General features: G+C 51.6%; 9 protein-coding genes across 9 annotated transcripts; 4 read left to right on the top strand and 5 right to left on the bottom strand.

Annotated features, from left to right (window-relative positions):
• Window positions 1-3159: 3159 nt before the first annotated feature.
• On the bottom strand, window positions 3160-4084 carry POX_g09056 (uncharacterized protein; the record flags this gene model as incomplete). Its single annotated transcript, XM_050117821.1, has 3 exons — window positions 3160-3679; window positions 3741-3838; window positions 3902-4084. The coding sequence occupies 3 exons, from the start codon at window positions 4082-4084 to the stop codon at window positions 3160-3162; spliced, it is 801 nt and encodes a 266-aa protein (XP_049965965.1).
• Window positions 4085-4572: 488 nt separating this feature from the next.
• POX_g09055 (uncharacterized protein) lies at window positions 4573-8133 on the top strand (the record flags this gene model as incomplete). Its single annotated transcript, XM_050117820.1, has 6 exons — window positions 4573-4623; window positions 4743-4907; window positions 5089-5151; window positions 5207-5256; window positions 5926-6336; window positions 6390-8133. 6 exons carry the CDS (start codon window positions 4573-4575, stop codon window positions 8131-8133), a joined length of 2484 nt encoding a protein of 827 aa, XP_049965964.1.
• Window positions 8134-9499: 1366 nt separating this feature from the next.
• On the bottom strand, window positions 9500-12145 carry POX_g09054 (uncharacterized protein; the record flags this gene model as incomplete). The annotated part of the gene is made up of 4 exons (XM_050117819.1): window positions 9500-10253; window positions 10312-10511; window positions 10571-10944; window positions 11005-12145. 4 exons carry the CDS (start codon window positions 12143-12145, stop codon window positions 9500-9502), a joined length of 2469 nt encoding a protein of 822 aa, XP_049965963.1.
• A 1089-nt stretch (window positions 12146-13234) lies between these two features.
• Window positions 13235-15061, bottom strand: POX_g09053 (Palmitoyltransferase erf2; the record flags this gene model as incomplete). Its single annotated transcript, XM_050117818.1, has 1 exon — window positions 13235-15061. One exon carries the CDS (start codon window positions 15059-15061, stop codon window positions 13235-13237), a length of 1827 nt encoding a protein of 608 aa, XP_049965962.1.
• Window positions 15062-15755: 694 nt separating this feature from the next.
• On the top strand, window positions 15756-16568 carry POX_g09052 (uncharacterized protein; the record flags this gene model as incomplete). The annotated part of the gene is made up of 4 exons (XM_050117817.1): window positions 15756-15893; window positions 15957-16000; window positions 16181-16382; window positions 16518-16568. The coding sequence occupies 4 exons, from the start codon at window positions 15756-15758 to the stop codon at window positions 16566-16568; spliced, it is 435 nt and encodes a 144-aa protein (XP_049965961.1).
• A 603-nt stretch (window positions 16569-17171) lies between these two features.
• Window positions 17172-20254, bottom strand: POX_g09051 (Dolichyl-phosphate-mannose--protein mannosyltransferase 1; the record flags this gene model as incomplete). The annotated part of the gene is made up of 5 exons (XM_050117816.1): window positions 17172-17693; window positions 17781-19241; window positions 19296-19579; window positions 19636-19925; window positions 19998-20254. The coding sequence occupies 5 exons, from the start codon at window positions 20252-20254 to the stop codon at window positions 17172-17174; spliced, it is 2814 nt and encodes a 937-aa protein (XP_049965960.1).
• Window positions 20255-21094: 840 nt separating this feature from the next.
• On the top strand, window positions 21095-22789 carry POX_g09050 (uncharacterized protein; the record flags this gene model as incomplete). Its single annotated transcript, XM_050117815.1, has 3 exons — window positions 21095-21182; window positions 21235-21288; window positions 21357-22789. 3 exons carry the CDS (start codon window positions 21095-21097, stop codon window positions 22787-22789), a joined length of 1575 nt encoding a protein of 524 aa, XP_049965959.1.
• A 408-nt stretch (window positions 22790-23197) lies between these two features.
• On the bottom strand, window positions 23198-24088 carry POX_g09049 (uncharacterized protein; the record flags this gene model as incomplete). The annotated part of the gene is made up of 3 exons (XM_050117814.1): window positions 23198-23626; window positions 23682-23848; window positions 23902-24088. The coding sequence occupies 3 exons, from the start codon at window positions 24086-24088 to the stop codon at window positions 23198-23200; spliced, it is 783 nt and encodes a 260-aa protein (XP_049965958.1).
• Window positions 24089-24463: 375 nt separating this feature from the next.
• Window positions 24464-25784, top strand: POX_g09048 (uncharacterized protein; the record flags this gene model as incomplete). Its single annotated transcript, XM_050117813.1, has 2 exons — window positions 24464-24485; window positions 24556-25784. 2 exons carry the CDS (start codon window positions 24464-24466, stop codon window positions 25782-25784), a joined length of 1251 nt encoding a protein of 416 aa, XP_049965957.1.
• Between the last annotated feature and the right edge of the window lie 39 nt (window positions 25785-25823).

Raw genomic sequence — 25823 nt, 5'->3', positions numbered from 1 at the left:
GGGCAATGGATTTACACATAATTTACACATAAGTACACAGTCACATCGTCACACATTGGGAGGCACACGGTCTATCGCGTCCATAGAGGTTTTTTCTTCTTTCTTGGGAATACTCAAACAAACTAGATTCATGTCAGGTACCCAGTTGACAGGTACACTCTCACCCAGCCATGACCCCCGCCGGCCGTAGGTACCTACCCAAAAAAAGAAAAAAAAAAAAAAAAAAAAAAAACTCTCCAATTCTTCGGTTCTCCGCCTCCATGACTTGAACCGTCCACCCGTGTTCGTGGCATTCCAATCTTAGCCGTTCGACAATTATGCAACTAGGCCCCAAGTTCTACGATTTGGGATATCCTCGTGGCCCCACTGATGCACTGACTACTAGTCCGTGACTAGGACGACAAACTTAAGTACTAGGATTCCATTGAACAGGCAAGACCCTCCGGTTATCATGTAATCCCTGAACTACAGAGCAATGAGCAGTGAGCAGTGAACACCACGAATAAGCAATCAAATACTGGAGGAGCGACTCAAGGAGTCACTCATCACCAAGCAGGAGACACAGACACGGAACATGCTCACCCAGCCCCCCGTTCTTCCCAGGACGCATAAATCCCAATTGAGAGCTCGCCGAAGAGAGGCGTACGGACATACTCATGGTTCCGACATCCACCAATAACAACGGTCCTGGCAACCAGTCCCTTGAGTCCCTGACCGTTGCAACGATGCGAATTCTACCTCCTCTCGACGAAGCACGTAGCGAGGAATCTACTTCATATGGAATCATGAGTGGCAATGCAACCTGTACCAGAGACTGGAACCTGCTCACTCAGCCTGGTTCCCATAAAAAATAAGATAAAACACTCAAAACTTGCGTTCTCACAAAAGCCAGAGGAAAAGTTGCTAACCGACTCTCGGCCTCTCAATGGCCCAGGGGTAAAAGCGACCAGTTTCAAGTCAAATCCAAGCGAGAGCTCGCGGAGCCCGGCAGACGTGCGGGTGAGCGTGACTAACCCACATCTTCAAACGTACCACATCCATGCATCATGATCCCGCTTTTGTCCAAAAGTTTGTTTGTTCCTGAGGCGAGGCAACTGCCGCGGCACCAGTCACGGCCGACGAGTGGAGAACTCCCGTTTCTTAGTCTCCGACGCTACGTCTCATCTTGACAACTAAGGGAAAAGGGGGGAAGGAGAGAGAGATGGAGAAGAGACCCGCTCGAGGGAAGACTTGACCCGATTCGAGAGGTGGAGAGTGGAGAGTCGAGAGTCGAAAAAGAGAGTGTGCAACTGCAAGCGACTACTGAACAGACGACTGTCTCGATTGAACATCTACCTTTAAAAGCACTCCCGAGTGCTCATCAAGAACCGTGCATCTCGGCTTCTTCCCAACTAGACAGCCATTTGCGTGGAAGCCGAATTGAGCATGAGATTTGACTTGTCACCAAGCTATGCCAGCATGATGATGTTGCAATCCGTACGGCGACTTTGAGCTTATCAGCGATCGACCCTCATTTTCGAGACAACGGCCACTGGGCAGATACTGCTGCGATATCGTGTGGGGTTGCAGAGGATCTCGGCACCCGAGCGATGTGCTGGGTGCAAGCTTCATCATGATCAACCATGATGTGATTATGCAGTAAGGCACAGAGGCAAAGATCTAGACGAGATCGGCATGAGTTGGTTCGGTCGCGAGGAAAGCCAAAAAAAAAGCTTTTAAGCTCTTCACGTCGCACGTTGAAAATTCTCCCCTCAGTGTCTGGCTGAGAAGCCGATTCAGTCTGACTGACGGGGGGAGGCTCGATGCGTCGCAAGCGACCACGCAACTGTTTCTGGAGGGGAAGAGTAGAAGTTGTGACCCAGCTACAGGAATGGGCGGATGTGATTGATAGTGGATGGATTAAAAAAAAGTCACTCAATTGAAGTGGAATGGAGGCCACAATGGCAAAGGAAAATCGACCGGTCAATTCTTCCTATTTTGGCCCGGTCGGGGTTTTCTCCATGTCTTGGATTTCCATCACTTGAAACACCTCGCTGCACATGATCATCACAAATCAGATGGATTGTTTCTCAACCATCTGTAGTTCCTGTCGGTGTCCCCGGGTTTGGTACTCCTCTTTAGTAAACTCCAGGATTGTAGTACAATACTGTAGTGGACATGCCAAAAAGGGGGGGAGTGAAGAAGATGATCGAGTTTCGCAGCGAAGAGATATCCTTTTTATAGAACGGGTCCCTCGAGATATGCAGAATATGTTGTAGAAGCCTTCTTTGAGACAGTCCGGAACTGCATATTGCACATGCAAAGCTTCAATACCCAAAGGATGTACGGTAAGTCCGAAAGCCGACCCATCTCAAATCTCACTGTCTTCGAGAGGTCTGTTGAGGCTCAGTGGAAACCCCATAACCCGAAAAAGACTCGAGCCAACATGACCATATCAAGGTCCACGACAGGTCCAGCGAAACCGTTGGTCAATTCCAGCCCCTTGACTTATCTGTGCATCAAGTCCTTACGTCCCAGGGCTATGAGCTGTGGATGTTGCACATTCCTGGAAAGTCAGGGTGGTGGCCAAATTGCGCGTCATTCCATATTCGTAATGTAAAGTTCCAGCGAGTGACCTTGGAAATCTACCCATACTACAGGGATCTGTGTGTAGTAGAGCAAGAAAGAAATTCTGTCTTGTTGACATCACTCTTGCACCCATGGGGCCGTCCCGATGCATGTCCTACGTGCAGAAGCACAAGAGCACAACAGAAGTACATTCGTGTGTACCTGACGTAAATGGCTTTTGCTTCTGAAACATCGTCGACGGCCGCGTCAAGCAACGCTGATTCGACGTGAAGCAAGCTATTTCATAGTATCCCACACAGAACATATTGGTCCTTTGACATCAGCACTCCGAGCGGATCACTGTAGGTGTGATTTTTTGAGAGACATGCCGAGTTTGTAATGGCCTGACAAAAGCGCTGGATGACCTGCACTGTAGATTTGAGGACGACGGATAGCGCACACTGTGGGAGTCTATTTCAACAAACCCACTTCTTACTCTGGGCCTTCAGCCCGCGATAAGAATCGAATCACGAGCTAGTCATTATCGCTGCAGATCCAGGGCTGGCATGCAGCAGTAGTCCTGCGTAGTCGGTGTCCGATTTTCAGTCCACATTATGGCTCTTCCACCACGTCTCCTCTTGTGTCAATGCCAATTTTCGCGCGAACCTGGCGAATCTTTTGCTCGAGCCCACGCATCTCGACGATTGTACCGGCCAAATCCGGAACCTGAGTTTGTATGCCCTCCGTAAACGACTTTTGGGCGGAGCGCAGTGATGCTGGCACCAGAATGCCATACCAGTGAAGCGGGTTGTCGGAGTGAAACCTTTTGCGACGAGGCTTGGTTGCTTTTTCCGTGGACTCGTCCTCTGGCGAGTCTTCGGATGATGGTTGCTCGGATTCGCCGGTAGTTTGATGTGTGGGGGGCTCGTTCGCAGTAGCTTCGTGCTCGGAAGCTTCCAATGAGGATTTCTCTGTTGCGTCTGCCTCGCTGGAAGATTGATCGACTTCTTGCTTCTTCACCTCCCCAACAGTAAAGGTATAGCCGAGGTTTCGGGCAGTGAGTTCGCTGACAGGCTCTTCGTCCGTCGGGGAATCGTTAGATGGACCTTGAGCGGGCTTGGTGTGAATAGATCTGACAAGGCATACAGCATCAGTAAATGGCTCGGTCACTAGAATACCGCTGGTCTGCTGACATTCTGCGCGTGGCCTTCATTCGTTCATCGTAATAGTCCGCGCCATACCGGCGCCCTGGAGGACAGGTATAATTTGCATGAGCCAGGGAGAGGAACCCCTGTTCATTGAGTTAATTTCCTTTCGGTCTCAGCTTCCTCGCTTTCAAGCAAAGAAGACTTACCGATGCAAGGCTTTTCGAGAGCCCCGATTGCAATGCCTGCTGGCGATCTAACAGGTGCAAGTAGCTCTCCAGTAGAAGGTCTAGAGACTGCAACAGCTCCGCCGAGGCTTCAACCGTCTTTGTCGCGGTTTCAGGAGCCTCTGATCCCGGACGAGATGGTGGCGGGGTGGGTAGTTCGGACATGATCCTCAATTAGACTTGAATGTGTCGAGCTCAAAGTGTCCAGAGTTGTGGCGAATCACTGTTGACTGTGATGGGAAGCTAAGCAGAAGCTGATTGATAAAGTCAACGCTAGTCTGCGCGCGGCGTGTTTATTGAAGAAGCTCGGCCCCGGTAACTCCGTCATTCACCTCCGAGCGCAAAAGAATTTCCCGCCCTGCGCTTTGTCCGGGGAAGTTGACTTTGTCAAATCCGCCGCCACATTCTACATTTCTGATCGACATTGGAGATCGGAGTGTATCACACTTTTACTCGATCTACACTTGAGTATCTGCGAAGCTTCTTTGGCACTAGAGAAGCGCTAACTGGGCACTGAATCTCGGACCGCTACCTCCGTTGACCTTGTCTTGATCCGCCGTCCACCCGACAATCGAGCCAGTCACCTATCTTGACCCGAGCACTCCATCAGATCTTCTCGATCTTGCACCTGGCATCTCATCGGATCAAACTCCATGTCTGTGGCTACTATGCAGCGCGAGACGGCCTTCCAGGTCCGGTCCTTGGTATGTGCTGGCTTATGAGATTGGGATGCGCAGTCTTTCGGCGTCAAATCGAGCTTCGAGGGATGCATTTGCTATTGTTCAATCTGATCTGACCTGACACCTCGTCTTCTGCATCATAGTTCCGCTCTCTGCTGCGCCAGTCCTCCCAGTTCTCCAACTATAACTTCCGCGACTACGCTCGCCGCAAGACGCGGGACTCGTTCCGCGAGCACAAAGGCGAAACAGAGGAGCGTCGGATACAAGAGCTGATCCAAGATGGTCTGCAGAACCTGCGTCTGTTGAAGGTCAGTCAAAAGCTTTGCAATTCATTCTCAGACAACTCTGTTTCTCGCCCTCCTTGAGGACGATACTCGCCGAGCGCTCTGGCTATTCGTGAAGCCTACGGCACTTAGCTACCCAAAGCCAGCCCTCGTCTCGCCCGCAGTCAAGTGCAATAAGCTAATTTTTTTTATTTTGTTCTTACAGCGGCAAACCATCATCAGCCAGTTCTATCAAATGGATAAGCTGGTTGTGGAGGGACAGAAGACTGTGCGTGCAACTGATACAAGTCTACGTGTTCACTTGACTAACGTTCAAATCACAGGGAAAGGAAACAGGGGACAGCGGGGACATTGTCCGCCAAAAGGACACCGGGTATGTCACTGCTTGCCTGAACTTTACACAAAATTAGATGGCTCCTGCTAACCTTGAGACAGCTGGGATTAATCGATGCACCAGGCGATGACGAAAGAAGTAGGCTGATAGGATATGAGGAAGAACCACTGCTCTCCGTACGAGCCTTGCTAACAGGCCGCGAGACTGTGGAACGAGTTTGTTGTCTCTGTATTTATATTATGGACAAATCAATCCCTCTCAAATAATCGAGTCAATCCTTGATCTTTATTCTTTTCTTCTTCTTGGGCACTTTGCTCGCTTTCAATGTGCCCTTCAAGGACGTACTTTGCCGCCACAGATAATGTCACGTGACAGGACTCTGGACGGGGGCGGACAGCCAGCGCCGTCCGCAGTGACACGCCTGGCATTGTCGAATGAGACTTTGAGCTCTCATCCCCAGACGCGCGAGGTCATTTCCCATCGCATGTGCAAGTGTGCTGGCAATTGAGAACTTGCCATTGATTACGCGGGCTCTGTTGAAAGTCCTAGAATTGACCGGTCGCTCGCCATGCCATCCACTGTATGTGCACCATTCCAGAACCACCGCGGTACCTCACTATGGTCTCTATCGGGCATAGACACACACTCCATCGACCTATGTAACATCGGGCCACTCCAGACATGATGCTAATTTGACTTCAAGTTCAGAGCCTCACGTTCAGGGCGACACCTTGACACCTCCAATCGATCGCGCACCGGCCAAATTGACCACGATGTCTTTGAAGGTATTCCCGTACGGCGATGGTCGCGCCAGCCTCATCTGGTCTCGCAGGTCCCCAAAGTCGACGAATCCGAGCAAGGAGATGTTGCTGGTGGGAAAAATGCACTGCCGGAGCTGCCAATGCCACGAGACAGCCAGCTTCTACCAGCGATGAGTCGTGCGCTCTTGCGCGCCGCACGGGCGGGCTGTATCTACATCCGGCCAACTGGACGAGCATCCGAGGACGAGAAGAAGGAGACTGCCGATGGGAGGAGCAGGTTGCGACAGTACATCTTTCAGATCGCAGCTTCACAAGTCGGAAGTGGTCGTCTCTCCCAAAACACTTGGAACCCCCCGAGGTGGAATTTCTGGCAAAGAGACGTCCTGGACTGTCTTCGCTGTATGGAAATAGTGCGGAAGGCGGTTCAATGCCGGGTCCCATGAGAAAGACAAAGATCAAGAGGACGGACCCGGAGACAGGCAACATATCCATCTATGAGGTGTGGGTGCCAGAGGGGCATCGCATCGAGGGCGAGATCACCGTTGATGTGCAGACAATTGCGGAGCAAAGCGCCGTTCCCGTCACGGCGGAAACGCCTGCTCCAGGAACTGTTGTGGAGGGCGTCGGGGTTGTCAATGCAGAAGGTGTCGTCGTGGCGGAGGCCGGCTCGGCTTCAGTGATGACTCCGCCAAAACGTCGACCTCCCCCTCCCAAACGTAAGGGACGAGGCATTGGTAAGGGTCGCAAGAAGAAGGTCATGTTTGCACCCGGAGAAGGTGCCGATGCCGCCACCGTACATGGCGTTCCTCCGGTTGACGCCACGGTTGCAGGTGTCAAGGCGGCGGAGGATACCTCGCGCACGTCGGTGGACCCGTCCGTCCAGGATGAAGATGAGGAAGGTGAAGAAGGTGAAGACAGCGACGAAGGAGACGAGTCGATGCTTGATGCAAAGACACCAGAGACACCGCAGGCCCCACCTGGCGTCGACACTGAGATCTCTGAATATCCCGCGCCGATATCTGGCGAACCAGCAAATGATGTTGAGATGAGAGACGCGACCGCGGACATTGAGACACCTGGTCCTGATCCAATCGTTGGAGAAGGGACTGTCAAGCAGCAGGTAGACATCACTTCTGTCGCGCCAACAGAAACCCCTCAGCCGGACAGGAATGCTTCTGCAGTGCCCCCAACATCTCCCCCCTCAAATCCCTCCGCTGCAGAGACTAGGTCGGAGAACAAATCTCCGGATCAAGGTCCGCTTCCAACGTCGCCCGCGCCTGCAGAGTCTGGCGCGGCCGATGGTCCATCGCTAAATGAACCAAGTCCCAAACAAGAGCCGAAAGGTTCTGAGCCACCTGCTGATGAGAAACTGCCTTCTAAGAGCATCGAGACTGCACAAATTCAGGTCAAGACAGAGTCTACACCACAGCCTGTAGCGGCTGATGATTCAGCCCTGAAATCAGCCAGCCCGGCGAGGCCCGAGGAGAATCAAGCAGAGCGTCGCTTACAATCAGAACCAGATCAGCAATTGCACGAGGTGCCATCAGCAGATACCGAGGCAGCGCCCACGGAGCCAAGCCACTCAAAAATGCAAGATTCCCCGATCGAAGCCGAGTCAACACCGGTCCCAGAGATTGAACAATCTTCAGAGGCTGTAGACGTCTCTGATGTGCCCCCTGTTGAAGCTGAGGCCTCTGCCGATGTTGAGATGAGCGACGCAGCTCAGGAAGAGGAGCCTGTCACAGCAGAGCCCGTCCCCAAACCACCTTCACCCCTGCCAGCTATGCCAGGTGAGCTCAAGTCGGAGCCAGAACAGGAGGCTGAGCCGAAACCTCAGTCCCCACCACAGGTTGACCAGATTCCAGCACGGTCAACGGAATCCCCTGCGCTAGAAACGGGTACACCTGAAGTACCTGAGCCTACTGCACCCGAAACCACATCTGTCCCAGAGATCAAATCGGAGGAAGCACTTCCACCCGATGGAACATCGGCTGTGGACGACAACACGACAGTCCAGTCTGATTCAACACCTACTCTTCCGCCGGCGCCAGTGGATGAGCTCGCGTCTGCAGACCAGACGGCCGGAGAGCAAACAACTACACAAACCACAAAGGAGGAGACAGGATCCGCTTCCGGGTCGCCTACTCAGTCATAATTACTCCTCATTTTCTCCTTTGCCAGCAGATGGCTCTATTGCTTGGGTCCTGTGCGTACCGTTGATAACTGGCGTCAGGATATTTCGGTCTTTGGGCTGAGGCAGAATTCAACCACCACTTATAGTACGTATTGTCTGCGGGACTTTCACGGTGCAGATTAGCTGGCGTATAGTTTGTATCTGGAAATTAAAATGTCATCTTTTGTGGATTACATGGTTCTGTCACTACTGAAATACCGGGCTGTGTGCTCCCATCTCCATTCAATTGGAAGTCGTAGTGTATTTGAAGCCTCTTATATAGAACGCACCTAAAAAAGATTTACCTTCTAGGTAAGGACCATCATCCAATTCCGATATCATCCATGGTACTTGAACCTAAAAGCTTTCAAAAACCGTATCTCATTGCCCCAAGGCCGTGGAATGGACAGAACTCTCTACCTACTGGTCTGCCTGCAAAGGAACGGTCTTTGGGAATTATATATAAAGTACCTACGAGGTAAGGATGTAAATCTCGAACCAGGTTGAGTGGCACCTGCAAGATGGACGGTTATGGTTACCTTCCTTGGACCGCGGCACAGTTCAGCCAATCGAACGCTGTGATACTGTTTTTCTAGGTATGGAGTTCATGCTATTTAGAAGAATTTCCGAAGTTCACTCGTCGTATGCTAGCTACAAGCGAGGCTCCTTGCTGGGTATGAGATAAATCTCCACGCGCGAAATGTATATTCTTCAGTGTCTGGTTGTGTGCTGTGGTCACAGTGTCCGATGAATCAACATTTTACGTGGATTGCGCTGGGAAGAGTGGGAATTGTGATGGTCATGAGAGATGGGGTTGATGATTCAGATTCATTTAGGCTTAATGAGGTTGCAGGGGGAATAGGTTATATTTGATGGCGACTCTCGTCTCTATCAAAGTCCAAGTAGAAAGAATGAAACAAAGACCGTGAGATTGATAACAGCAAGAATTATGAGCATCGGACCAGTGTCAAGAAAAATATCAGAGAAGAGGCGGAAAAGCGAAAGAAATCCATTTCGAACGCCGAGAACCACATGCCAAAGGGGAATTAGCAGGAGAGCAATATAAACAATGAGACTACCGAAGACCCAACCGGAAAAGGACGAGAGGAAAGGATGGTCAAGCAATCAACAAGGTCAGACGAAATGAACATGTACAAAACATTAAGCAGGCAAAGTGGATATCCGTTTCAGACCATACAAATCATTAGATCAGAAGACAAATCGATCTCTCGCTGACGAAACAGACACCACGTCAAGACAAGGGACCACTAGGCAAAGATCACGGCGCAGCATTGACCCAGGGAGGAACAGCAGGATTACGATTTCGATCATGTCCACAAAGGTGTCTTCAAGCAGACTTTCCCTTTACTGCACGGATCACGCTTTTCGTAACTTTTTTCACGCTGCCTGCTAGAGTTCGCTTCGCCTTGGGCGCAGGAGCAGTGCCGGATTTCTTCACTTTTGAAGTGGGCACCCGAGACTTCGCCGGACTTTTTGCGAGCGCTTTTTTCCCAGCAGGTTTGCGAGGCGATTTTGTCTGGCCTTTCTTGGGCTTCGCAGGTGATTTCTTGGGCGAAGCGCGGCTAGTGCCCTTGGCCCGCGCTAGAATCTTCTTTTTGGTCTCAAGCGAGGGACGCTTTAGGACCGAGGATCCCTTCGCTGAAGAGGCTGTGGTGGTCTTAGCAGCCTTTCCCTTTGACCGAGGTCCCTTTTCAACAGTCGCCTTGACTCGCGACGCGGCTTTGACCTTGGGCAGGTTCACTGCCTTCGTCGTCTTCGACCGACTTGATGTCGTCGTAGCCTTGGCTGACTTTGTTGTACCTGCTTTCCCGCGCGCCGTGGCTTTGGATACGACCTTCTTGACGCTGGCCTTGATCGATTTGGCATTGAGCACCTTGCGCTTCTTCCCCTTCTGCGAAGCTGTACTCTCCGCGTCGACCAGCTTGCGCTTCTTCCCCAGCGGCTTTTTGGCCTCCTTTTCAGCCTGTGCCTTTTCTTCCAGCTTCGCTCGCTGATCTTTGTCTTTTGGCCGTGGACCGAGGATACCTCGGCAATTCTCCGAGCCGCAGCGACATTGCTGAACATTCTTGAGGGAGTAAGGGCTGGAAACTTGGTTAACATTTGACTGCTCGATCCTCGCTGATGAGTAGGGGAACCTACTCAAAGTTATAGTCATAACTTAGCTCCTCCCCAGTCATGATACCACGATCCCCTGCGAACAGGGCCATCCGTGGCTTGCCAGCAACAGTCCACTTTTCCATGCGACAGTTAGGCTCGCACGAGTGGTTCACAAAGCGAGCAATTGATCCTCTCGTGGCGTCAATGATCATATTCTGATCAAAGTACATGAGATAATAGCACTACCGCAAAAGTATTGTCAGCTTTTGGACACAAGACAAGATAAATGAAAGCAAATTACCTCATTGTTCTTGTACACCGTCCGCATGCGCCTCTCACACTCAAACTGTGTGATGATCTCTCCGGTGTACTCTACGATGATCTGGTTCGGCTCGAATGTCCTGTTGCTTCGAACACCGTATCCGCGATCGGAGGTCTTGATCACCTCCACGCCAATGTTGTACTTGCCACCGGCCTTCGTTCGATGCTTGAGCTCGCTGAAATTACGGTTTCCACACTCTGGACCAAGTCTGCAGTTGCCGCTGTCGCATTCGTAGAACATGTACCTGTTCTGGCAGTTCTCATCACAGCCTGTATCCTCTTCACACATGCAGGTGGAAAGCTCCAATTTCTTGTTCGCTTTCCACTCACTAGCCGCGTCGCCAACAAAAACGTCTGAAATCCGGGTTAGAATCAGCACTCCCTCATCTCATGTTATCATCAGTCAAAACTCACTCTTGTTGGTCTTGCGCCATTCATCCGGTTTCGGTTGACCTGGCGGAAGTGGTGAAAAGACATCAAATGGCAATACGTAATCTCTGCCACTTTGGATCAGTCGAGCACCACCAAACATGGGCATGGGAAGCAGGCGCCTTTGCGCGGGTCTGGTTGTGGTTTTTGAAGAGTTTTTACTGCGTCGTTGCTTCGGAGGAGAATCGGAAGGCTCTTGTCCCGTGTATAGCCCGTGAGCCAACCATTTCTTGGGCTTGTATCGAGGTGGAGGGGGAGGCGCGGTGGGTTCCTCAGACGGGACCTCAGCTTCAATGTCACGTAATTTGGATAAGTCGCTCTCAGAAACCCGGCGCTTCTTCGCGGCAGGAGGCTCGGGTGCTGAGGCAAGCGCATCCTGCTTTGGTGCAGTGACCCGAGGACGAAGACTAGAGCGACGACTTGGCTCTTTACTCTTTTGGCTCAACTCTCGTGATCGTTTACCCAGCACGGCGCTCGTTCGCTCCAACAAATCAAGCGGCTTGCTCACGAGACTGAGGCGCGTCGATTTACGCACAGGGCCTTGCAAATTGGGTTGCGGCGCTGTTTCAGACTGGGGTGTTTTCGCTACCTCGGCAAGCACCTTTGCCACACGTTTGCGCAGGGTGCGCTGCTGAGTCGAAGATGCCACGTCATCCACTGGTTGGTCTTGTGAGGTATTTGAGGAAGGTGTATTAGGTAGTGGGGGGTTGTAGTCGGCCATCGTGGTATTATCGTCGGGGGGCGCAATGTCATTCGAACGCTCCATCACAGCTATACTGTGACGCAGTGACGAGCGTGTTCGCTTTGCCTCGACAAGGCTATCAACATATGCTTGGCTACTTGACGCAGCTGTATCTTCAATGTAGGGGGTGGTGATCTCTTCAGCTTCAGTCGCCTGCAGTGAAGCGCGAGCTACGCGTGTAGATCTCCGGCGGGGTGCCACTTTCTCTTCAGCTACCGTAACCTCATTGTTGCTGGAAGTTTCTGAGCGGCTATTCTCCGGCGTCAGAAGCTGTACTGGTACATCGAGGCTCGTTGTGTCGTCGGGCTCATGCTGGTCGTGAGAGGGATCATCGGCGATTGCGGGAGTTGCGAGCGCGGAAATCTGGGGATTCAAACGCGCCATTCCGGGCGAGAGGAACCGATGTGTGACAGTTCCGTATCCACAGAAGCAGCTTGTATCTTTTGTTTCCAGAGACGTGCTGCACGAATAAAGAGAGAATGGTATTGCAATCGGGGTAGCAGGGGGAGGGTGGGTGAGGATGGAAGAAGGATCAGGAGCCGCGCGCTTCTTATCAATTTAGGGCGATGCGGATGTCCGACGCGTGCAACATTCAAGCTTACCTGCCACTTCACTCGAACATGAGTAGACATCAATATTCCTTGATTCTTGATAAATGCTTACATACGTGATACAGCAGCCTTTTCAAGTGAGAGGTCTTTCATCCTTGGTGGTAAAAACCAGCAATAGTCTATTAGTTGGTACTTACAACTCGCTTCTCTCCCTTCCCCGCAGGACGAGTTCTACGCACAAGATACTGAATCTACCTGGGCTGCCTTGGCCAAGTGAGCCAAAATAGCCCGGGCCTCTCATTCTTGCATTTATGTCAGATCTCATTTGCCAAGGATGTCTGCCAGACGGGCTGAAGGCATTTGGATTGTATGATATCAGATCAAAAATGAGAAGGGATAAATGGAACGAGATGACATTTCTGTAGTGAGGGGCTTTACAGGACAAGGGATGTAGGTAAGAGAGAAGTGCGCCATTTTGCGCACTGTCCATAGAGGTATATAAAAGTAGTTGTAATGAAAATAGGGTATGAAGGATAGATGAAGAGATTAGTAAAGAGAGTTCAGCTTTGAACAAGCTGCATAGTATGGACCATGGGGGCTTGTCAGGGCAAAAAAGATGGAGCGAGAAGACAAGATTGAAATAACCGCCAAATGCCAAGTGTTGATACAGTTCGCTGGTAATTGAACAAAAGGAGAAGTCGCTGAAAGGGTATGAAGTGTTGGAGATAATACATGAACTGAAAAATGAAGGAGATGAGGGAAAATGTCCTGAGATTGATGCGGACACAAATTCTGTGTCCATAATGCAGGTGATCATTTCGTCGTCTTCAAGACTCGTAGGCACAGAGAATGGGGTTGAGACACGGGTGCAGTCCTCGTGCGCTCACGCAGCAGTCGAGAGTGACATTGGGAAGAAGAAGGATTAATCCTGACGATGCGGGCCAACTTCTTGCATCTCAATGCCGGCCTGAGACTCAAGATCGCGGGCGAGATACTTGCGTTTTTGCATGGCGTAACGCTGATCGCCTTCTTTATAGGGGCGCTTGAATTGCATGTAGGTCGGTGGTCGGGGTCGAGCCAAAACAGCGATCCAATTAGTGAAGACGTTACCCTGGGTAAAAGGTCGATGACGATCCTGCTTTTGAAATTTGTGGGAATTGAGATACTCCCTGGTCGTCTCACCGCGACCCACCAAGAAAAGATGATAAGCCCACAGAGAGGTGGGATATGGAAGAGCGATAATGCCGTAAATAAACATGGCAAACGGCACCCGCCACTTGGAGATGGAAGCTCCAAATGATATTCCTTCGCGGTCCATGTAAACCAAGATGTGGGCCAGACTGGCTCCGATCAAGAACAGACAGAGAATAGTACACGAGCTCACAAAAGCGAAGAAGTAGCGGTAATTTCGCCGGCCCACGCAGTTGTTCAACCAGACACAGTGATGATCGAGAGTTTCGACACAATTATCACACACCCGACAATGATAGCAGCGAGGTGGCCGCCAAATAGCACAAGTCTTGCAGTACTTCACGGGGACATCCATCGCTGCAACGTCAGAGGTGGCTAATTTGACCATGACCCAATCGTTGGTGGGCGGACCGATTGCCAATGGATCATGGGCCAAGGTGAATTGAGGCATCGAGTGGAGGTTTCGTGGCATGATGCCGGGATCGACAACAGACGCATGCACAAATGATGAGAAGCAGATATAGAAAACGTAGGCAAATAAGATGGGAATAGCCGGTGAAATGTTGTGCCATAGCCAAGGACCCGAATATGCGAAGAACAGAGCTGAGGGAAGGAGCTGAAGGATCCCCGTGACGATATTAATGGGCTTGTCTCTTGAATTGAGCAGTCGGCCACCGAAACAAAAAAATGTATTGCCGACGAAATATTCCCAATTCTTGCCGAGATTGCCTCGAGGTAGCTGCTTCTTTGCCTCCATGGGCCCTGGAGAAGAGCCCGCGGATGATAATCTCTCGTGGCCTCGGGCATCATGATTATTGTGTGAAGTTCCCATGTTCTGTAGTGAAAGGAAGGACAATGGTGACTTCGGAGGGACATCGTGCGAGTCCTTTGGAGGATTATTGGCATTGAGATTTAATTGGGGAGGACGTGGCCTGTCATTTTGCTCGCGGTCACGTAGAAGCCTCACACTGTCACCGAGGCTGCGGATGGTCGTTTGGCCCGTTGGGCTAGCATTGCAAGTGTTTCGGTCTGGCGTCAGAGGATCTGTGAACTCTGTGCCTCGCGACGGTGGGACGTCTAGCTCCGTTTGAACCTGTGAACCATGTTGCATTGTACTGTTCGAAACTAAACTGTGCCGGTTCTGACTTTGTTGATCGTTCCATCCATCCGTGGTAGAAATTGTCCCAATGGTCAAGGGTCGGCCACCTCGATGCGCTTGGAGGCGCTGCGAGCTCATCGGCCGAAAAAATGCCTGCGCAGTAAGAGACGGGATGTGTGTCCTACTCAGACGGCTAGCAGAGCTTCCAGGTCTCTGACTCGACCCAGCCGTTGAAGTGACCGAATTACGAGCAGGTGGTGGAGCGCGACGAGAGGCAGAAGTGCGGTGCTGAAGGGTGGGTGGCGGCGACGTGTGCGATGGTGAAGCATTGCCATCTTCCGAGGCGAGATCAGTCACCCGGGATGAAATCCCTCCAACCGAGGGAGGTCGCGGAATGCCCAGGACATGCTGTTGCTGACTGACGTCGAGAGAGCCCGGACGCACCGTCGAGCTTGCCATGATTGGAATTATAAATATGAATTGCCGTAGTCAGGTCGAGTGCAATACATATCAGAATCGAAGGGTTCGTGAAGACGGATGACTCGCAACAATGAGCTAGTTAAGTGGTTGAATGTGCCAGGATAGGATAGTGTGAGATCAATAACGAGTGACAAGGACGGGCGAGTGGCAGTTGCCAAAGAGTGTATGGCCCAAGAATATCTGTGTCGTAGAAAAACCGTGAGCTTGAGGCCCAAAGCGGTCCGTGTCTTGTTCTTTAAACCGAAGCAGCTCTGACGCGTACAGAATTCGGAAGCGCGGGAGGTCCAGACCAAGCCCCTGGATAAGAGAGCAAGCAGATGGGCCGAAAGACGTACCTCGAGTCGCGGCGAATGGCCGTCGAGTAATGAAGGAGGTTCAGGTGAATATTCTCCAAGGTGATTGCGTCACAATCCACAATCAGAAACACAGTTGACAGCTGCCCCGAGGACAGCAACTCGAGTGTTCAGCGAACCAGAAATGAAAGTCCAGGAAAGCTCGGCTCTTCCGTCACACATCCGCAAAGTGCTTGAAACGGCGGGTATGATGAGTCAGCCACCGGAGACTGAGACGCATTCACGTGACTTGGCAACATCATTCGATGTTCATGATTCTCACCCACCATCCCCGTCTTGGTCTCCGCGAATTGTAACTCCACACACAACTTGCTGCAAACATGTCTTCCATTGCTGCTATGGCTTCTCGCCGGGCTCTGGCTCGCCAGCCCATCTTCCGCGCTCCCCCGCGCCGCTTCGCCTCGAAGGTCTCGGAGGCCAACCTCGACAAGGCCCCCAAGCGGGACCCTGAGCTCTACGTACGGACCATCGGTGGCCATTGAACACTTTCTCGACTCTTGGAGCTAAACAATAGAGAACAGGTCCTTCTCGGTGTCATGTCCGGTGCTTTCCTGCTCGCTGGCTGGTAAATTCGCCCCTTCCCATTTCCCCCTCCTCTGGCCTTCAATCCCGCGATGCTGGGAGAATATGCGACTGGCCACTACAACGGAAGTCTAAACCCAATTGCAATTTGGGTTCTCATGACTCAGAAATATTTGGAATCCTAAAGCACCAGTGGCTGATCGGCAACTCTTTTCGATATTAGGTACTTCGGCAGCAAGCCCACCTCCGTCACCTCCGAGAGCAACGTCCGCATCGGCGAGTCCGCTATGCCCTGGGATGCCGAGTCCGCCGACGGCAAGGTCTACAAGTACCGCTACCACCCCCACGGCGACAAGAACCAGCCCCTCCAGGCTGCTCCTAGCGCTATGAACACCGTCATTGTGCCCAACGTGGCCCTCCCTGCTGTATGTGGCGTCTGACTCTGCGTGGACAATAACTCGTCTTTTGCGAGATCAGAAGATGAGATTTCTTCTACGTCACTTGATGCTGGAAAGCATTTTTATTTATACAGAATCCTCATACTGACAATTCATGCGCAGGATCTTCACGAGAAGTTCAACAAGTACGGCAAGGAGGAGTGGGACTACTAAACAGCTTATGCGAAGCTTTCCGAAAGATATGGGGGTGCGCGCGGCCACCTATCTCAGGGTGAGAGTCATGTGCTGTATACTAGGACGGCGACGACATGGGTGTTGTAAGACGAATTGCGTTTGCGATTACCGAACGATTTGTGCATAGTATTCGTTATTCCGATAAAGATTCAATTGTGAACCTGTTTCTTCATTCGATTTGTCTGGATCAACTATGTAGCTCTCGTTCTTCCCAATGCTGAACACATTAATGTGTTTGGATGGCATGACATACCATGGCACCCGGCCTCTCGGAAAGTCTCGGGATGTATTCCATCAGGCCGAACTTGTCTGACCTGTCAACATCCCATGCTCTGTTAATGAACAATGCTGGGTTGAACGGCTTTAGCTAATTAATAGCACGGAAACAGTCTTGACGGCGGTAACGTAATGATAGGAGCTCATGGCCAATTCGAAAATAGGTCGCGATTTGTAGATCTATTTTTCCGACGCTGACAGCAAGAAGGTAGAACAAAGCGACAGTATTTCATGATACATGGGGTGTAGTTTTCAGTCCCCTGTCGGACTGGACATAGCTAAATACTACAACATAGCAATTTGAGCCTACTTGGTAGCTTCCAATCCCTCACTGGCAGGCTTTGCCTCTGGAGAACCAGAGCTCTCCACAGATTGAGTCTTTTCCTCGGCAACCGAGGCGGGTTTCTCTGGGGGAACAGAATCCTCGGGCTTTCCGGCGCCAGTCTCGGGGTTCTGTCCCTCCACATCGGGATGAGGGGGAGCGAGTTGACCATTCACGATGGGGATCTCCTGGGCATGCTCTAGCTTGGATCGTGACTCGTAGCGAGTCTCAAACTTGACCTTGCCTTCTGAGCGCAGCGAAGCGACAACATCCTCAGGAAGGACGTTGCCGTGCTGGTCGCGATATTCCACTCGAGCAACAGATCCGGACAATTTGGCTGAGGTGACGGCGGCCTGATCAGGCTGCTCCTGCTCCTGTTGCTGGTGAGGAACCTCAACAGCAGGGGCCTGCTGCTGCTCCTGCTGGGACGCGACTTGAGGCACTGAGGCTGGCGTGGTCGGAACAACGTTGGCGACGCTGTTCACACCCGTGATGTATTGGCTGAGCTGTTGAGGGAGATGCGTGTCAGTCCAACGCAAAGACAAGCTCGTTTAATACCCGCGTCGTGGAGGTCTCCATTCCGGTACACTTACGTCGGTGTGAAAGGTGTTGCAATCGAAGTCCCAACCATTCAGCAGCTTCACCTTCTGGCACGCACTCTGTGTCCATGGGTTGCCATAAACCAGAGGAGAGTACAGCGTGAAAACAGCGATGCTGAGCAGCAAGAAACCCGCCATCATAATTTTGCCAATAGCCGGTTTTGACGCCAAGCCCAGGCTTTTAATGCGTGATGTGATGAAGTCAAACTCTTGGCAGAGGACCATGATGGCAAAATAGAGCGCAGGAAGGTAGTGGTGAAGGAACAGTTGACGAGCCATGAGGTAGAAGGGGAAGTAGTGGAAGAACCATCCCAGGACGCTCATACCGACTTCATAGTCAAAACGCTTGAATGTGACGTGGCGGTAATCATTGCAGCTGCGCTGCCAGCGAATGACCGCGAGTGCTTTGAAAACAAAGTAAATGCCAATGGCAGCTGTGGAAGACCACCAAATAAGAGGATTACCCAGAAGGTAGATCTGGCGGTTGTCCTTGCCCCAGAAGTTGATACCACGGAGAAGAGTTGGCCACGATGGCGGGCGAGAATCCCAGGCGTGCGACTCGACCAAGCCAGCATTGGTTGTCCACATAACCTTTTGTAATTCCCAAAACTTGCCCAAGAATCCGGGGTTGCGGTAGTTGACCTTCTCAGCATCCACCGGCATCATGGGGTGATAGTTAGATTCGATGTACCAGACACTGTTGGGCAAAGTTCCACCGCGCGCGCAAGTCACCTCTTGCTGCTCAAAGCCCCATTCAGGGAGTTTGACTTTGTGAGAAAAGAGCACACAGCCTGTCATGACATGGACAAGTCTGAATTTAGTCTGAATGGTACGCACGCGCTTCTTGGCTTCAGCGCCGTCAGACATGGATTTCACGATCTCAACCTTGAAAAGATCATTGGCGTCACCGGGGAATCCTTCATAACCATATGCGGAGACCTCGAATTGCCAATCTGCTTCGGTAACTGGGGGTCTCTCATCGTGCGAATGAACTCGGCGGTGAGTAATCTCGTGGTACAGACGGATCACAGCCCCGTCCTCGATGAAACTCACGGTTGAGTTATCCCAGGCATAAGGACCTTCGATCTCACCATAAGGACCAAGGGGCTGAGTCTGGTTTTCCATGACAAACACATTGTTCTCGTCCTTGTGCGGGTAAAGAGTGATCTGCTGCTGCTTGCTACCGGTGGGGTACATGTGATTATGGGAGTGAAGGTAGCCGCCTTGAGTGTTCCAATGACGAAGGCTAACGCGAGAGCCAAAGGACACATCTGCTGGCACATCCTGCATGGACTTGGAGTTGAGGGTAGCCTGAAATTCGGATGACATGAAACCGTCGCCCTCCCCAGGATTGACCAAGCAGAGGAAGTGAATGTAGAACATGGCCATGTAGAATCCGACGGGAATGACGATCAGGCAGAAAACCCGGGAGAAGAAGTGCTTGAACCACAATCGCTAGAGAATTCATTCTTAGTACTGCGACAATCACAAACAGTTCGCGGTACTTACGGGAGTCACAGTCTTCGCATCACCGAGCACGATCCAAAGCTGGAGGACCGTGAGAGATCCAACCCAGCCCATAGTGAAGAGGCCCACCCATTTTACACTCAGTGTGGCCCCGAGAGAGACACCCGTTGCAGCCAACCAAAACCACCATGGTCCCTTGAATGCGGATGAAGGTCCCAATTCTTGTTGATTCGTGAAGCAAGTGAATGTCAATGCGGTTAGGGCCGTGAAAAAGACGAGAGGCGAGTCAAGGAGAATGAGGCGGGACTGAGTAGTAAGCGCGTTATCTGCATAGGGGATTAATTACGTGCAAGGATCATCAACAATACAACGAACGGCCTACCGAAGATGACAAGTCCAGCGCCCATCACCGCCGTGGAGGTCCGGCATCCAGTGGCTTTTAGTGTCAAGAACATCAGGGACACAGTGAGAACACCTAAAATCGCAGGAAGCATTCGCATTGCGACGTAGGGCACCCCTGGCTCCAGGTAGTCCTTGCCAATGTCTTTGAAGTCGAATTCTCCATCAAACCCAGCCAACCAACCAGCAAGAGTGATCAAGAGTTTTGCGAGCGGTGGATGAACATCCATGAAGAACTTTCCCTTGATGTACTTGCTTGCAAACCCACCAAAACTGAAGATCAATCGTCATGTCAGCTTCGATTCACGTCAGACAGACAGACAGGTGGAACGGAATGGGACATACTGGACTTCATCGAACACTACACTGGTGGGTTGGTAAATGCGAAACAAGCGCACGGCAGCCGCGATCAGGGTCACCAAAACCAGCAATTTATAATCCGAAGCAGGCAAGTTGAAGATGTCATTGTCTCGCACGCCGTCCGATGCATAGCTGGCGACTTTGGTGGACTTTCCACTCTTCGGATTCGGAGATCGACTGCGGGATCTGCGCCCGCGACTCTGTGGCCGGACGGCCAGTGTATCCTTCGATTTCTGGCCCATTGTGGAGGAGGGGTGAACGGAGAGGCCCTCCAGGAACCGCGTAAAAGGGACGTGTAGTAGAAAGGATGAAAAAAAAGATGGTAAAGCGTCGAACTGTAAGGGATTGAGGAAGAAACTGTATGATTGCAAGTGAAATGTCGGAAGCCAAGCTGTGTCAATCGCCGAGGGCTAAACAATGGGCATTAGATAGAACCCGCTGTAGCAGAGCTCTGGACAGCGCCTAACTGTCCTCCACCGGGACAAGGGTGGAATCCCAATTTAACGATCGTGGATGAAAAAAATATAGCAACCCACAAAAGGGTATGAGAAAAGAAAAGAGGAACAAAAGGCTGAAGTGAGTGTCGAGAAGAATGGAGGGAAGCATGCAGAGGTCCGTCTTGAGGCCAGATCGACGAGCGGAGGTCAACCAGCCCACAAGCTCTCAATGGCCCCCTTAAACACTTTGGCCCCCCAGCCCACAACCCGTGACGCGGGTCTTTTACCGGCGTTCACATGAGAGTTGATACCTACGGAATTAACCTGGCAATAAGAAGAGAGAGATGCATATTACAAAACAGTGATCGAGAACTAATCATAAAACAAATCGCGCTTTGGTTAAACATTTCTCTAGCTAACAAACCTAGCATCAACAGCATTGCAAGACAATTGCTGTGATGCCTACCTAGTAGAGACGGCAGCATACTACAGTACTAGTTATTGCCAGACCCAGTCGTGTGGCTCGTGCTCGATCTGTGTGGCTGGTGGCGTGGCGCCCATGGATGCTCGTCCGCTCGGGCTGGCCTGACCTGGTCCGTTGGAGAAATACATGCTTCACTCTTCTCCCATCAACATCAAACAGTTATGGACTCGTCAAATGGGGGCACACCTCTGCCAGAGGAGTTGAGCAAATATCCGGAGGGGCTTGTACTTCCTCCAAAAGACATTCGAGGTGCGTCCCAGATTCCGCTTTTCAGACATAACAAAGCTAATAGCCGTTGCAGCCATTGTCGAAAAGACCGCAGGCTACGTTGCCCGCAATGGAGCTGTCTTTGAAGGTAGATCCCCCCCCCCCGGCTCGGTAAAGTGGAGGTTTGCTCAAATCTCTGACTCTTCTGCGATTTAGATCGCGTCCGCGACAAGGAAAAGAACAACCCTAAATTCTCTTTCCTCAACCCTGGCGATCCATACGAACCTTTCTACCAGTGGCGACTCACCGAGATCAAAGAAGGCCGAGGTAGCACTGTTGCAGCCGGACGTCCGGGCGAAGCTGTCGCTGCTGCTGAACCCGAGAAGCCCAAAGGTCCTCCCGAGCCACCCGCGTTCTATTTCTGTGCGCGCATGCCGGCCATCAACGCGCAAGATCTGGAAGTAGTAATGCTTACCGCGCTGTATGTCGCGAAGCGTGGGAAGTCATTTTTGACCGCATTATCGCAACGCGAGGCGCGAAATTTCCAGTTTGAATTCTTGCGTCCTCAGCACAGTCTATACCAGTTCTTTACACGACTAGTTGATCAATATACCATCCTGCTCCGCTCCGAGGGAATCGACGACGCTACCACCCAAGAAAAGCGAATTGCGGATCTGGAGCACAATGTGAAGGACAAATTCCATCTGCTGGAGCGGGCAAAGCAACGGGCCGAGTGGGTAAAGTTTCAGGCGCAACAGAAACAACAGAAAGAGGAGCAAGAAGAAAAGGAGCGAATCGAGTATGCTCAGATTGATTGGCATGACTTCGTGGTGGTCGAGACGGTTGTGTTCACTGAGAGTGACGAGCAAGCGGAGCTGCCTCCCCCAACTTCTCTCAATGATCTTCAATCTGCATCTCTGGAGCAAAAAGCAGCCATGTCGTTGAATCCACTTCGTATCGAAGAGGCGATGCCGACCGACCTCGACCAACCGACCTACTACAATGCCTACCCTGCTCAGCTTGAGCCCTCCGCCCCTGCTCCTGCTCCACAACCGTCCGTCTCCCCGTACCCTGCCCAGGCTGCGTCACCATATCCACCCCCCACTGGAGACCATGGCCGGCAATATCCCTCTCAGCCGGAGACGGTTCAGGCTCGCACCGAATCCCCCGCCCCCGTGCCTGGCCAGCCCCCCATGCGTATTCGATCCGACTATGTGCCCCGCGCCCAGGCTCGTCGCCAACAAGCCGCAGGTCCTACGGCGCTATGCCCAAATTGCCACCAACAAATACCCGTCAACGAGTTGGAACAGCATATGCGTATCGAACTGCTGGATCCCCGCTGGAAGGAACAGCGTGCCAAGAACGAATCCCGCAGTGCCACGACCAATCTGTCCACTGCTGATGTCGTGAACAATCTCAAGCGAATGGCTAGCCATCGAAGCGATGTGTTTGACCCCTCTCTGGCACCAGACCCTGAAGAGGAGGCCCGCCGGAAGCGAGTTGCGATGGGGAGTGACCAGGAAGGCAATCTCCCCCCGGGGGTGACCGCGCCACCTGGCACGACAATTGGGCCAGGAGGTGCGCCGAAACCGCCTAACACCAACATTGAGGATCAAATTCGGCATTTCCACCAGCTAGCGAGGCGATAGACTATCATTCTTCGACCGAGCTACTTGATGACTCTTGTTTTTTTTCGTTCTCGATCTAGATCTACCTTGGCCAATCTTTCTTATTGAGGGTTTGCTTATTTTATTCAATGCTTCAGGCACACGGAGTTATAGGTGCAAGTCGTCTTAGGTCCGTTTTGTGACTCTGCGCCTGGAAATGGGGTTGTTGTAATATAACTTGATACTACCGGACGCCAAACGAAAAGTCTTGCCTTTGGAATGCGGGCCCGGGCTCTCATTTGTCGCAACCAAGGACAAAAATCCAAATCTGAATTACTCTTTGCGTCGAGCTTGACAACTATGAATACACAGTTCCATATTGATGTTAGGATCAGTCCATTGCCTGGGTATCTAAGAATGTATGTAAAGAAACGTTCGCCGCGTCAGGATTTATTTGCCTCCCCTCGACTTGCGAAAGTCCTCTTTTTTTTGCCGGCGATCTTTTTTCTCCCGTCGAAGTTCAGCCTTCGTAGCCCTGCGGCCTTGCTTCGGCGTACTCTCGATCCGCGCCCTGGTTGTGGCTTCTTTTGCTTGCTTCTTTTTGGTTTTCTTATTGCCCGAATGGGCATCGCCAAGTTCAATGAATGCCTCCCCGGTCTTGAAATCTTTAGCCGCATCTTCTTGCTGAATGTTCATTTCTTCGTCAGATTCCTCGGAGTTGTCGCTCGACTGCGCGGTGGAGGGCACAGCACTAGAGGTCTCGTCCGCCGGTTTCGATGCAGCGGCCTTCTTAGCGAGCAATGCAGCTTTGACTTGGGCGCGCGCGCGCTCTTTGGCTTCTTTCTCTGCTCGCTCCAAATCGATCTTGTTGTTGCCGGCCTGTCCTAATCGTCAGTCTCTCATTCGCCGTGCAAACCGAAGCATTGCTTCTTACCAGACCATGCTTGATGAAGCGTCCAGCAGCTTGCTTGTCCAGAACCATTGTGCGTTGTTCGGGTTCCGCCTCAAGCTCTTTCATTTTGTCGAAGTATTGTCGCACGCGAGTGATTTCACGCCATACAGGGTGCTGCTTTGCATCGACTCCTCTCAACCGCAGATAATCTATTCATAAAGTCAGATAGTATTCTCTCGGACTATCCACAAGTTGAACTCACTGAAGAGTAACGTTTCAATCGCATAGGTTGTAAGCACGTGAATTTTGGCCTTGTCCAGTATAGGCATGTTTTTAGACATTTTGTTTAAGGAGCCACCGAGCAGAGGCTGCAGGGCGTCTTCCAAATCGTCGACACCATCGTCCAGCTGCTCCAGTAGCGGTAGTAAATCTGCCGTGTCCATACTCATTGTCTTTATCGTTGTCAACGTTGAAAAGGAAAGCACTTCAGGAAAAATTAAGACAGACGTAATTAGAGCGGTGGGTCAGGCGGTGGCGGCCAGCGGGCCGCATCATTCGCGCATGGCGATCTTGCATCCCAAGAATTTCCTCGCAGCGCAGCGAACAGAGCTGTTTGCTGGATACGGAAGGATTCGAAATTATTTTTTGCGTACGCAGAACGATAACATGACCGCTTGATCGTCCAGTACCGCCATTACGAGCATTCATGAGATTGACCTAGCTCAAACCACCATCTCCTTTTCTTTCTAGAACCGACGCTCGGGGAGACGTTCTCCCCGGATCCGCTGCAAAGTGGTTCTACAATTACTCGGGCGCCGCCCGCTATGGCGGACTGGGACTCTGGAGGTGTGCATACGGTGTCAAATACGGTTGAATGCAAGGTCCACGTCAAAACCATTGTCGACATGGTCACAAGATGTCGAAGAAATCTCGCGTGAGGCTAAGACGTCTGGCTTGAGCGGTCGAGTTCACATCATCGGCCTCGGCAACGCAGGGACATTCATCGCGCATTCGCTGGCATCGCGACAATCTCCGCCACCGATCACTCTACTTATGCACCAAGCATCGTTCTATCATGCTTTTCGGAGGAAAAAGCGGAGCCTAGCTGTCAATTACAATGGATTGGACGATAACAGGACGGGCTTCGACGTCGAAGTCCTGGAAGATAAAGTGTGGCGCAGGATACCTTCAAAAGAGGAGCAGATGGAGATCCAGGAGGAGAGTGAGATGTTTGAAAATGACGAGATGCTTCTTGAAGAAGAAGAAGGTCACATCGACTGCCTCATTGTTTGTTGCAAGGCATATATGACGGAAAAGGTCCTCAGGGACGTCCGCCACCGGTTGAGCTCAAACTCGACCATTCTTTTGATCCAGAATGGGTTGGGTATTGTTGAAAAGTTGAACAAGGAGTTATTTCCGGATGAGCAGCATCGGCCCAATTACATGCAGGGTGTGCTCAGCCACGGCCTGAAGAAGCAAGACTCATTCAAAATTGGCCATGTCAGCGTTGGCTCGCTGGTCCTCAGCCCTGTCGTGACTGGCCACACTCCCCTCATCGAGGCCGAGAAGGATACTCACTGGGCCCCTTCAACCAAGTACCTTCTACGTCTGTTGACTCTGACACCTTCCCTGGTTGCTACAGCCGACACGCCCGCTGGTCTTTTGCAATATCAGCTGGAGAGATTGACCGTCAGTTGTGTTCTCGGCTCACTCGGGGCGATTCACGACTGCAAGAACCGCGAGCTTTTACACAACTTTGCCGTCTCTCGCACTATGCGCTTGCTGCTTTTGGAGATTTCGAGCGTCATTTGCGCTCTCCCCGAGCTGCGTGGTATTCCTGGCATCGAAGACAGATTCTCTCCAGGGCGTTTACGGCGACTGGTAATCAACGTCGCGGCAAATCGTCCAGAGGATGCCAGTTCCTTGCGTAATGATCTGCATTACCAACGAAACACGGAGATTGATTTCTTGAACGGGTGGATCGTCAAACGTGGCGAAGAACTAGGCATGAAATGCGTGCTTAATTATATGATTCTGCAGCTTGTTCTCAGCAGAATGTACATCATCAAGCACCGGGAAGCCAGCGCTGTCCCCATTGACTTTGAAAACGTCATCCTTACTGGGGATAACAATAAGGATGATTAAGTAACTGGTCCAGTTCAAATTCCTCTCCCGCCTGGCACA

Source organism: Penicillium oxalicum, chromosome VII (assembly GCF_001723175.1).
Source record: "Penicillium oxalicum strain HP7-1 chromosome VII, whole genome shotgun sequence".
NCBI lineage: Eukaryota > Fungi > Ascomycota > Eurotiomycetes > Eurotiales > Aspergillaceae > Penicillium > Penicillium oxalicum.
This window is presented reverse-complemented; position numbering and strand designations above follow the sequence as displayed.